The following is a 12,597-nucleotide window of genomic DNA, read 5'->3' as shown; positions in this document are numbered from 1 at the left end:
TTTTTCTCTTGTCCGCTTTTCCCCCTGTCCAACTTTCACATCCATACATAGAGATCGGAAATATCACGGTCTGAATGATCCTGACTTTAGTGTTCAGTGATACATCTTTGCATTTGATGACCTTTTCTAGTTCTCTCATAGCTGCCCTCCCCAGTCCTAGCCTTCTTCTGATGCTATGATTCTAGACAATTATCACCCAGTGCCCTGTCCAATGTACCATATCCAAGAGAGAGAGAGATTGGGGAAGGCAGTGCCTTTTCCACTCCGAGCATTTTTGAATGATTATTTGGATCTGTTCCAGTCTGGGTCTGGGTCGGAAATAGCCTTGGTCACCTTGGTGGATGACTTACTCCAGGGAGTGCTGGACTTCTCAGCAGATTCCAATACCAGCTGTCTTTCCAAAATGAGCTTAGGTGTCACAGTGTTATGGTTACTTTAGTCCTTTCTGGGGGAACAGGCTAGGGGACTCCTCTTCCACCTGATTGCCTTTGGACAACAGAGTGCTTCAGGGCACCATCCTGTCCCAACTTCTGCATGAAACTGCTAGGGAAATTCTGGAGGTCTGTGCTGCAGTGTCACCAGAATACAGATGGCAGGCATATCTATCACTCTCTTTTCCATCTACTTAGTTCCAGGGAAACTATGGAAATCCTGAACATACAGAATCCTAGAACAGTAGAGTTGGCAGGGCCATTGAGTCCAACCCCATGCTCAATGCAGGAATCCAGCTTAAGGCATCCCGACAGGTGGCTGTGCAGCTGACTCTTAAAGGCCTCCACCTTCAAGTTGGAGAGCCCACTACCTCCCTAGGTCATTGGTTCCATTGTTGTACCGATCTAATAGTTAGGAAGTTTTTCCTGATGTTCAGCTGAAATCTGGCTCTTGTAACTTGAGCCCATTATTCCTTGTCCTGCACCCTGACACGATCAAGAAGAGATCCTGGCCCTCCTCTGTGTGGCAACCTTTCAAGTACTTGAAGAGTACTATCGTATCTTCCCTCAGTCTTCTCCAGGCTAAACATGCCCATTTCTTTCAGTCTCTCCTCATAGGGCTTTGTTTTCAGCCCCTGATCATCCTCATTGCCCTCCTCTGAACCTGTTCCAGTTTATCTGCATCCTTCTTAAAGTGCAGTGTTCAGAACTGGACGCAGCTTTCAAGATGAGGCCTAACCAGGGTCAAGTAGTACTTCATGCAGTTTGTCTAGAGGCAGTAGATTGGATGGGTGAAGAATGATGGTGAATCAGCTGAAGTTTAATCCAAATAAAATGGTGGGAGCACCGTTTTGGAATTTGGCTGGATGGTTATTGCAGCTAGTTTTGGATGGGATTGCCCCCCATGCTGGCTGGGGTTGATGTTGGCTGGGGCTGATCCAAAGCATCAGGAGAGACCAGGTTGGAGAAGGCTGAGTTTAAGCTGGCTGTTTTCCATTTAAATCTTTTGTATCTGAATTGCTGGGCTGGGCTGTGTAATGTGTTTAGACTGCTTCTTTTACTTTTTAAGTCACAACAAAATTACTTTCATTGTAGTTTATGCTTCTGATTTTTATTTGAGCCACCTTGGAAGGGCTTTACTCGGAAACAAACCGAGCTGTAGCATGAGCCTCCTCTGATGGACTGGTGGTGCACAGACTCAGCAGTATGTGATGGAAAAGGCCAACGGGGTCAACCACACATGTTTCCGCTTCTCTGACATGGCCGTTATCGGAGTTCTAATTAAGCTGCCTCATTAAAGCCACAGGAGTCAGAGGTCAAACCGGAATGGGATCTCTCCAAAACTTTGTGTTAACGCGACCTCTTCACAAATGCAGCGAGGAGAACGGCAAGGTTAACAAAGTCCTGCAGCTGCCCAGCTAATTTCGCTGCTGCCCAGAAAGGTTGTGGTGATGGCATTGGAAGGGGGGGGGTGACAGTTCAGCAGCCAGGGAGATAAGTGCGCTTAAGTGGATTAACAGTGACGCTCTCACGCTAGAGCTGTGAGATTCTCACCAGCGCTTATTAAAAGGGAATTAAGATTATTAAAAGCACTGACCTTTCTCTGCAAGCACTGGGGGAAGGGACCAGGTGGGCCAGGCCTGTTTACCCATCACTGCCACTTTTGCCTTTATGCATCACATATGTGATTTCTTCAGACAAGAAAGGATCACACGCTTTAGGGATGGGACAGAGCTCCTGCTTTGCATGGAAAAGGCCACAGGTTCAAGCCTGCACATCTCCAGGTATGACTGAGGAAAAACTCCCTGCCTGGAACCCTGGAGAACTGCTGCCAATCACTGTAAACAACAGCCAGCTAGATGGACAAATGGTCTAAGGCAGCTTCCAATTTCAATCAGCACTTTATTTAGAACCACGAGGACCAGAAACCTACCTCATTCTTAGGAGAAGGGGCTGTGCTTGCAGAAGGTCCCCGGTTCAGCCCCCAATGGCATCTCCAGTTGACAGGATCAGGTACGAAGACTGGGAAAGACCACTACTCTTTGCTTGAGATCCCGAAGACCTGCTGCCAGTCAGAACAGACAATCTGGAGATAGACCAGTGGACTGACCTGAGATAGGCAGCTTTGCATCTCTTCCGTAGTTTGAACTTGATCATCGCTCAGCAGATGTGGAGCATCTCATGGACACCCAGCATCCTCTATGCCAGAGCAGGACCCTTCATTTAAAACACCCAGATCCCCACCTGCTGAGCGTCAGACCTGGGCAAACTTTGCCATTAAGCTTGCATTTTTTGGGATACTGCCTCCATAATCTCTCCCTCCAAACATGTTTGGGCATATGTCTGTGTGTGTATATAAGAGAGATTTAGTGTGGCATAGTGGTTAAGGTGTTGGACTACGACCTGGGAGACCCAGGTTCGAATCCCCACACAGCCACGAAGATCACTGGATGACCTTGGGTCAGTCACTGCCTCTCAGCCTCAGAGGGAGGCAATGGAAAGCCCCCTCTGAATACCACTTACCATGAAAACCCTATTTGTAGGGTTGCTGTAAGTCAGGATTGACCTGAAGGCAGTCCATTTCCATTTTCCATGCCCCCTCCAATTGCTACTCGCATAGCCTCATCTCACTGCCCTCAAAGCTATGCTTCTTGCCCGCATCATGAGAACCAAGGACTGGGACATTAAAACAGAAGGATCATGCTGGAAACAGGCACCAGTTTTAAACTTACAGGTCTACGGAAGCAGCATGCTTCTGAATGCCAGTTGCTAGAAACTGCAGGCCGAGAGAGTGCTCTTGCGCTCAGGTCCTGCTTGCAGGCTTCCCAAGAGAGGTATCTGGTTGGCCACTGTGAGAACAGGATACTGGGCTAGATGCAACCCCCTTTGGCCTGACCCAGCAGCCAGGCTCTTCTTATGTGCTTATGTCCAGTTGCAATAAGGCAAGAGAGGGATGGACCATAAGGGAGAAGAAGAGTAGGCAGACAAGTTGCTGAGGCTGATCAGCTGGTGTGGCTGCAGTAGGGCCTGGTGTGTCCCAATTGGCTCAGAGAATCATTTGTCATAGCATTCCACCTGGTATGTCAGCTGGATCTCTTCAGGCTGGAACTGCAGTCTAGAGGGCGCCCTTTCCCCCAAGCCCAGTCTGCCTGGCCTCCTGATGACCCAGAGTGCTTGTGACACAGGAGAAAGTCGCGCTAGGGACGGACCACTGGAGGTCCTGGTTCAAGACACCTACATACCCTTTGGTACCTTGCAGAGGGAGGGCTCTGGAGGGAAAATTCCTCAGGCCTAAGTCTGCATACGCACCATTATTTATTTATTTATTTATATTAATTTATTTATTTATACCCTGCCTTTTGGCCAAAAGGCCCTCAAGGCAGCTTACAAAAAACACAAATAAAAACAATACAATTTACAAAAATTAAATAACAAATAACATTATTAAAGAAGCAGCGATTACAACTTCCAGTGAAAATACAATATATTGAATAAGTATAAAATATCATCCGTTTAAAGTACATCCCTCTCCTCAAAGAATCCTGAGAACTATAGTTTGTTAAGGGTGCAGGGAACCGTAGTTCTGTGAGAAGGTAAAGTACAATTTCTAGGATTCTTGGGGGTGCTTTAAATGCACTTTAAATGTATGGTGTATATGCAGCCCTAAAGACAGGTGAAACTCTCTGCTCTTGATAAGGATGGGAGGCACCTTTTGCTAGTGGTGGCTCCGAGATCAGTGGGGCAGTGAATCCACTTGGGGTTTTAGTTCAAACTTTCAAGAAGCTGCCCATGGTGATTTCAGAACTTGAAAGTTCAGACTGCAACCCAGAGCGGATTTCACTGCCCCACTGATCTCAGAGCCGCTAGTTCCCGCTGCCTTTTGCCATAATCTGGCAGACTCAGCAGATCTGGGGGGAAAGTTGTGCTCATTTCCACAGGATCTGGCTGTTCCCAGTTCTTTGACTGGGCACCCATTTAGCAGCTTGTTTGTCAAAATTACAGGCCAAAGAGCCTGTTCTATGCTCGTTCTTGGCAGGCTAGGTGGGGTTGGCTCAGGTCTCTGCATGGCTGGTAAGAAGAGAGCACTAATTAATTGGAGACTGATGACAGGGGGACCTTTTATGTGAAGCACCACGACTGGAAAGAAGCAGAGAAACAGAAGAACTCAGTGCTTTTATTTGCCAGGATCACTGCAGGGGCATTTTTACTGTAGTTGGGGGAGTGTTGCATTTTAATTTCCATATTTCAGAAACGTTTTATATACACCAGCCTGTAGGATGCATAGCTAACAACACTGCCATCTATATGTTGTGGGTCGCATATCCAACCTCGCCAGCCAGCATGGCCAATGGCCAGGAAGGATGGGAGTTGTAGCACACAACACCTGGAACGCATCAGGTTGGGGAATACTGTTTAATGGGGTTGGCTGTCTCTGGGTGCCACTAGAGTTGCCTAAGAGTGGGACATAGAATCATAGGATCATAGAATAGTAGAGTTGGAAGGGGCCTATAAGGCCATCAAGTCCAACCCCCTGCTCAATGCAGGAATCCAAATCAAAGCATCCCCGACAGATGGCTGTCCAGCTGTCTCTTGAAGGCCTCCAGTGTCGGAGAGCCCACTGCCTCTCTAGGTAACTGGTTCCATTGTCGTATGGCTCTAGCAGTTAGGAGTTTTTTCCTGATGTTCAGTCGAAATCTGGTTTCCTGCAACATGCACATTTAATTCTTCCCGGCATGGCAAATACTATTGTTTTTGCTGGGTCGAGGGTGAATGATAATCAGCAGGCTGCAGTGGTGATGAGGGTGAGGCATAAATGAACCTCCTCCCTCACCTTGACTGGATTTTAAAAATAAATACAAATTGGAAGATAGGAAGCTGCCTTATACCAAGTCAGATGATTGATCTATACCACTCAGTATTGTCTACACTGTCTGGCAGCAGCTCTCCAGGGTTTCAGGCGGGAAGACTTTCTGACCCTTGCCTGCAGACCCCACTGGGGATTGAACCTGGGACCTTCTGCATGCAACGCAGCTGCTCTGCCACTGAGCTACGGCCTGCTCCCTTTGGGAATGGGGAAATAACACTGTGTAGGCAGAGTGCACACAGCCTCCTCTGAGATTCAGACAACACGCACCCACACCGCCTACTGCTCCCTTGTCGTTGCCAGTGGGATCAGTGGGTGGCCTCTGCATGTCACAAAGTGTTGCATAGGTGGCCCCTATAGCCCTTCTCAGGCATTGCTTTTCAGTGAGTGTAGAGTGTGGATCCACCTAGGAAAACTAGGACAGGAAGGCTATTTGCGTGTGCTTTCATTTCTTTCTAGCACAAGTCTAGTGGCCATTGACCCAAAAAGCTGCCAACTAAAAGGGCAATCCAGTCCTTGGGAAGGGAGCTGGTATAGGTCACTGGTATAGGAATCTCTTCAAGCACTGCACGTGTACAGATGAGCGGATGGGTGGGGAAATAAGCCACATACTGTCCCTTATCTCTTTAATGTTTAACCACCATGTCTCGCAAGATAAAGTGCACATTATTACAAGCACTACACTGTCAGTGCGCAAAATGCTTTACAGAGTAAAAGAAGTGTGAGGGGTCAAGCATATGGTTTGTTCTTCATCCTGTTAATACATGAGATCAGGTGGGTGGACACAAGAGAAGGGTCTTTTTGGTGGTGACTCCAAAATTATGGAATTTTCCCCTAGAGTGATAAATAAACTGTGTACTTTATATATAAAAAAGGAATGCTCTCCAGGAGGAAACTCTGCTTCTGATGTATTATTTTTATCATCATCAGTGTTATTCCAACATGCTTTTAATGTTTGGTTGATGTGCTGTAGTGTCTGTTGCTCTTAAATTGTTGTTTTTGTTGGAAGTGGGGCAAGAGCAACTCCTGTTTTGTTCTTTTGTTTATGTTCCAGAAGGGAGGTAGAGTTAGGGTCCTCCAGATGGCTAGGCTTGACTACCTTTACCTGTGATGCTCTGTTTGACTGCCTTCCGTCGCAGACTGATATATTTAGGGAAGCTTATGTGCCCCTCCCCCTTCCGCCCTTTCCATCTTCTCTTCTTTGACTATCTGAGAGAGAGGAGACACCTTTGTCTCCTGTCTCTCTCCTGACCCAGGAGGGCAATACCCACGTCTGGGCATTGCACCTCCAACTTAGTTAGTTAGAACTAGGTATGCCTTTTGGACACATCATGAGAAGACATGATTGACTAGAAAAGACAATAATGCTGGGGAAAACAGAAGGGAGTTGAAAAAGAGGAAGGCCAAACAAGAGATGGATTGATTCTGTAAAGGAAGCCACAGACCTGAACTTACAAGATCTGAACAGGGTGGCTCATGACAGATGCTGTTAGAGATTGCTGATTCATAGGGCCGCCATAAGTCCTAATTGACTATAAGGCACATAACAACAACAATGTTTTTCCTATCTACTATGTACAGTAGGGCCCCGCTTTACAGCATTCCACATTACGGTGTTCCGCTGAGGCGGCGGCTTTCAAGCAGGGGAAATTCCCCATTTTAAAGCCGATTTTGCTGTTTTGCGACGTTTTGCGACATTTTTTCGCAACGCGGCCCATTATAGTCTATGGGGGCCCGCTTTATGGCGATTTCCACTTTACGGCGGGGGCCTGGTCCCTAACCTGCCGTATTAGCGGGGCCCTACTGTGTATCTATAAATAAAGTAGCTTTTCTTATTTTATTAAACCTTAAGTCTCAGTGATCTCAATGCAGGGTAGAAGCCTGCCACTTAGGTAAACGCACACACTGGCACACATGCATCTCAGACCGTTGACGATCTCTGCTCATTTATACAAATTTGCATAACAGATTTATTGATGTTTTGCGGATACCATTTTAGTGTTGCATTGTTTTTAATGCCATCAAATCTAAAATCAGTTTTCTTCCTTGGATAAGCTGTTTTGATTTTGGGAAAAGCAGGATAACCAACAAACTCAACTTACCAAAAGCCAGTGACATCGCCCGGTGTTATATCCCAAGGCAGCATTACTGGCAGTAAGGCTGAGAGAAGTGCCTGTTGCTGCCTCATGAGTTTCTGGCCAAGGCGAGATCTGAAGCAGAGGCTTTTGACTACACCACCCCACTGTTGGCTCCTGCACCACAGCAGCATCCGTTACCAGCCCCTTTTGTGGGCTGGATGACTTACTTGGACCTTGCCATCAAGAGCCAGAAACAAATTTGGCATGCAGTGGCTGCTGGGAGTTTTTCCTTAGCAAAAGGACCTTGAGGCAAGGGCTCTGGGATCGTGGTGAGCGTAGAGCCCTCCCCCGCTCCGCTCTGAATTTCATTATCCTTATCTCCTGTGGACGGCGGTTGTCTGTCCTGGCTTTCTCCAGCTCCTCTGTACCTATCTCTTTGCTAAGGTATGCTTGTCTTGCACAAGGGGCAGAGAGGCCACTTGCGAAGTGTAGCTAACCAGGAATTTAGCATTGAGGGAGAGAGACAGGGAAGTCACCCTTTCCAGAGAGGTGTAACAACAAATTGCTGAGCGTTCCGAAGATTCAGCCCCGGAGATGCTGCATGCTGTACAATGGGGTCCTCTATAGACTAGCAAAATGGATGCCTAAGTGTTGGCTAGCAACGGGATTACTGTGGCAACTGAGAGAATGCAGGGATGATCCAAGTGTGAATTTGCATTGTTTTCAGAGGGCTGAAGGCTTGTCCCATTGCAGAGAAGATGTGCATTGATAGCGTTATCAGTTCAGCATCCAGTTCTGTGCACAGGCCTGTCACTCTGGATTTGACTAAACTGTTGCCTGACAGGAGTCAGGGATTTGACAAAAGAAGCTTTGTGTTGCCTTCGTTGCTGTAGATGCTTCATGGATAGACAATTAGTTTACCTCTGGGGTCTCTGTGGACCAATAATCACTGGACAGCGTGTGCATGTGCACAAGAGACAGAGAGAGAGAGGGTGGGGGATTGCACAGGGCTGAAATGTCCCATTCTAGTCCTGCAGAAGAACCTGCAAGGCAACACCATGGAGAGCTCCTAGTGAGCTCTTCTCTTGGCGATCACTCATGACCGAGTAAGATTGTCTTCCAAAATAAAGACTTTAACAATGGATCCATCTGAATCTGTATCCACTGCCAATGTGCCAGCCAATGACTAGGGGCTTCTGGATTTCACAGTCCTGCCCCCATCGCCATTCGCCGATCACCACGGGACTTTTGTTATGGAAGATGCCTGTGCGTGAATTTGTTTTATGTGGGGAGATCGGCGCACCACGATCATCACACAATCTTGACAGGAAAAGGCTTTGATCCAATGGCATGGGTACCACGATTATTGGAAGTCCTTTATCTGCTGCAGCCTTCATCCGCCTTCACAGCCGTTGTAACATACACATTGTTATCCTCCACCTGTTCTGCCATTGAGGACATTCTTGGATCGTTCTTTGTCTGGTTCCTCTCCCTTGACCTGACCGCCATGACAGGGTTCATTGGAACACGCAAGCCCACTCACCACTACAAGGTGACGATCCAGCAAGGGGTCCCAGTGAGCAACTTGCTCTGACAAGGGCTGGAAGTGAACCAAGGCCTTTTGAGCCCCTGACTCAGTCCCACCTCCCCTACTTGTAGAGAACTTTGAGTTTCTTAAGAGGGACTGGGCTTAAAAGGGATGTCAGAAGGCATCTATTTCCGTTCCACCCTGTATTCGTCGCATGCAGCCCTGTTTCCATTCCACTATAGCTTGTCTTCTCTCCAAGATGATTTTATTTGTCTCACTAACCTCTATGGCAAAATTACGTTACATTATATACCCAATTAATTATGTTAAATGTGTATTTATGTATTTATGTTGTCATTTCATTATTCCACCCCACTCATTTCAATGTAAATGAAACATCATGCAAAGGGGGGGCATGTAATCCACCATGTATCATTTGCATACTGAAAGCAACAACAACACTGGATACCAATTGGCATTCACTGGATTGATTTCCTTTCCAGACACGGGACAAATAAGCCAACATGGGGACATTTCTGCTCCGGTTTCCATTTTCGTCAGAATTCTCTGACATCCCTCCCTCTCTCTTTGGTGCCATATCCTGCCCGGTGCTTCCTCAGTTGCTTGACCACCCCCCTCCAGCCATACTTTCGCCTTTTGGTTGGAACAAAACCAAAGCCCCAGAAACTCTTTGCATGCTGAGTAAAGACAGCCAAGTTCGGGGGAGGGGGAAAGGAAGGAAGGCCTTCTTTCTCTGAGCTGAACTTCTTCCTGGAATGACAGGTTCCAATGGGGACAGAAGGGCCCAATGGTCATTCAGTGGCAGGCCCAACAAACTTCAAGATTTCCTGGGGCTGCTGGTAGGCCTCACCCCACATGCATGGAGGCTGTTGGTGCTGGGCTCGTACAAAGGCCTCCGTCTTCTCACAGAAGCCAGTGACACCAGTGGGAATCTGCCAAAGCGGGTTAAGTGGAAGCATCAAAAATGGATTGTGAGTCGGTCACCTCAGGGTGAGGCAGATGCATGCAAAGAGCCACAGAAGGGCTGGCCAGCATGAGGAAGAATTCACCCCACATTTACTCTACTTTGAAATGGTTTTATAAATTGGACCTTGAAAGCCAAGTTGCTGGAGCAGATTCCGCCCGCTGGCACCTTCCAAATGTTTTGGACTACAACTCCAATCAGCCTCAGCCAGCATGGCCGTTGTAGTCCAAAACATCTGGAGGGCACCAGGTTAGTGAAGGCTGAGCTAGAAAACGCTCCGCATTGTGAACGCCTTTCACCTTCTCCCTTTCTTCTTTTCAGGTGCACTGCGGTCAGCTCTGTGAATCTGATGAGCTGAACCTGCGCGCTTTAGAGAAGCACGTGAGTAAAGCCAGGGGATGGCGATGAGGAATATTATTATTATTATTATTACACGTTGACCTCTGTCAGGCACAGTTTTCATACCGGGGCTGTTTTCTTGTCTCATCTTGCTGTCACACTCTGCCTTCCTCCAGTGAAGACATTTGGTGCATTAGTGAATAATATGCCATTTTCTTAAGTCAGGGTTTTGCTGAGTTTTTCCTGAATTGTTGTGTTCCCCACTTGAAGGCATGTTAAATGGCTGGCCGCTGTGTGGTCATCCAGCCTAACCAGGGATCGCCCTTATCCCCTGCACAACTGCTGATTGACTTGCAATTGGACAATCATCTACTCTGATTATTGCTCATTAGGTCCCTCTTTCGAATGCACTTCCATTCTGTCTAACGTCCTCATTCTGTGCAATTTGGTTAAATGCACACATTTCAGGCCTGTTGTTTTATCCAAGATACTTGCCTGCTACAAAATCCTTCTGGCTTTAGATTGGGGAACAACAGGCTTTTTGCGGGGTGCAGTGGAGGCTGGTGGCTCTAATGTCAGTAGGACAGTGAACCTGCTCTGGGCTTTAGTGCGAATTTCAAGGGTTCTTGGGCAGCTCCTGGAAAATTAGGACTAAACCTGGAGCGGATTCGCTGCCCCACTGACATTGGAACCACCAGCCTCCAGTGTGTGTGTGTGTGTGTGTGTGTGTGTGTGTGTGTGTAAAATGCTTTCTATGTTCAAGAATACAGTATGGGGTCAGCAACTGGTGGCCCTAAATTCAGAAACAGTCCCTGACAATCTGCAGATAAGAGGGTATACATCTCTTTGTTGTTGTTGTTCTGTGCCTTCAAGTCGATCACGACTTATGGCGACCCTAGGAACCAGCAACCTCCAAGAGCATCTGTCGTGAACCACCCTGTTCAGATCTCGTACGTTCAGGCTCTTTATTTTACTTTAAATATTTATACCAGCAATTGATTTCAGGCCAACTTAGGAAGAGTAAACAATCAACAGAACGAAAAGCGTTTTGTTTTCTTTTTATAAAAAAGAAACTCAGCAACAACAAAACGTGAAATGGCATAAAAAACTAGAGGCAAAGACGGGGCTAATGTTTACAAAAGGTCCAGGTGAGGATGTTGCCTAGTGCCAGCAAGACATAAGGATAGGAACCAGGTGAGCCTCTTAGGAAGAGCATTCGAAAGTCATGTACCGATATGGTGACTGTAGAGCCACAGGCCGTAGGCCGCTGGTTAGCAGTCCCTTCAAAGGGAAGGGCCGTGGCAGCAGCATCTCCAGGTAAGGCTGGAAGGGACCTCCTGCCTGCAAGCCCGGAGAGCCACTACTGCCGGTCAGTGTAGGCAATACTGAGCTAGATGGGGATGGGGCCGTGGCTTCATGGTTGAGCATCTGCTTGGCATGCAGAAGGTCCCACGTTCAGTCCCCAGCGGCATCTCCAGGTAGGGCTGAGAGAGACCTCCTGCCTGAAACCCTGGAGAGCCGCTACTGCCAGTCGGTGTAGGCAATACTGAGCTAGATGGAGCAACTAGTCTGACTCAGCATGAGGCAGCTTCCCCTCTTCCCAAGCGCTGAAGGAACCCTTTGCCTCCAGCCACCACCCTTTCCTCAAGGCAGCTCCCGGTTGCTGCACAGGGGAGTACAGGGGACCATCATAGTCTGAACCCCAGAAGAGCCTCTCGGATGGGTCAGGCCAAAGAGGGCCCATCTAGCCCAGCATCCTTGATTCCTGCAGTGGCCAACCAGATGCCTCGGAGGGACCCTGCAAGCAGGACCTGAGCACAGCAGCAGCAAGGCATGCTGGGGGAATATCTGGCCACCATGAGTAGTAGCCACACAGATATCCTTGGCTTCTTCCGTTGGCTTCTGGTTTAAAGAGCCCCCCAAAAGCCTGTTAGAGCATCTATACCTCACCCATCTCGTGTAAATACACCACTCATGTATTACAAAAATTCAGTGTCATATTAAGAACATAAGAAGAGCCTGGCTGCTGGATCAGGCCAGAGGCCCATCTAGCCCAGCATCTTGTTTTCACAGCGGCCAACCAGATTCCCCAATGGGAAGCCCCCAAGCAGGACCTGAGCGTAAGGAGCACTCTGCCCGCCGGCGGTTTCCAGCAACTGGTATTCATAGAATCCTAGAATAGGAGAGTTGGAAGGGGCCTGTAAGGCCATCGAGTCCAACCCCCTGCTCAATGCAGGAATCCAAATCAAAGCATTCCCGACAGATGGCTGTCCAGCTGCCTCTTGAAGGCCTCCAGCATCGGAGAGCCCACCACCTCCCTAGGTCATTGGTTCCATTGTCGTATGGAAGCTTTTCCTGATGTTCAGTCGAAA

The 12,597-nt window shown here is 47.9% G+C and overlaps 1 protein-coding gene across 2 annotated transcripts in view; it reads left to right on the top strand.

The window, feature by feature from the left end:
* Positions 1-12,597, top strand: part of PDE2A (phosphodiesterase 2A) — a 340,214-nt gene that overhangs the window by 261,836 nt on the left and 65,781 nt on the right. For both annotated transcript variants that reach the window (XM_061629143.1, XM_061629145.1), the window contains exon 6: positions 10,208-10,267. In XM_061629143.1, the coding sequence (XP_061485127.1) occupies positions 10,208-10,267 (60 nt within the window). The remainder of the gene's footprint in view (positions 1-10,207; positions 10,268-12,597) is intronic.

This window comes from Rhineura floridana, chromosome 5 (genome assembly GCF_030035675.1).
Source record: "Rhineura floridana isolate rRhiFlo1 chromosome 5, rRhiFlo1.hap2, whole genome shotgun sequence".
Taxonomy (NCBI): domain Eukaryota; kingdom Metazoa; phylum Chordata; class Lepidosauria; order Squamata; family Rhineuridae; genus Rhineura; species Rhineura floridana.
The sequence above is the reverse complement of the archived record's forward strand: the minus strand, read 5'-3'. Positions and strand labels throughout refer to the sequence as shown.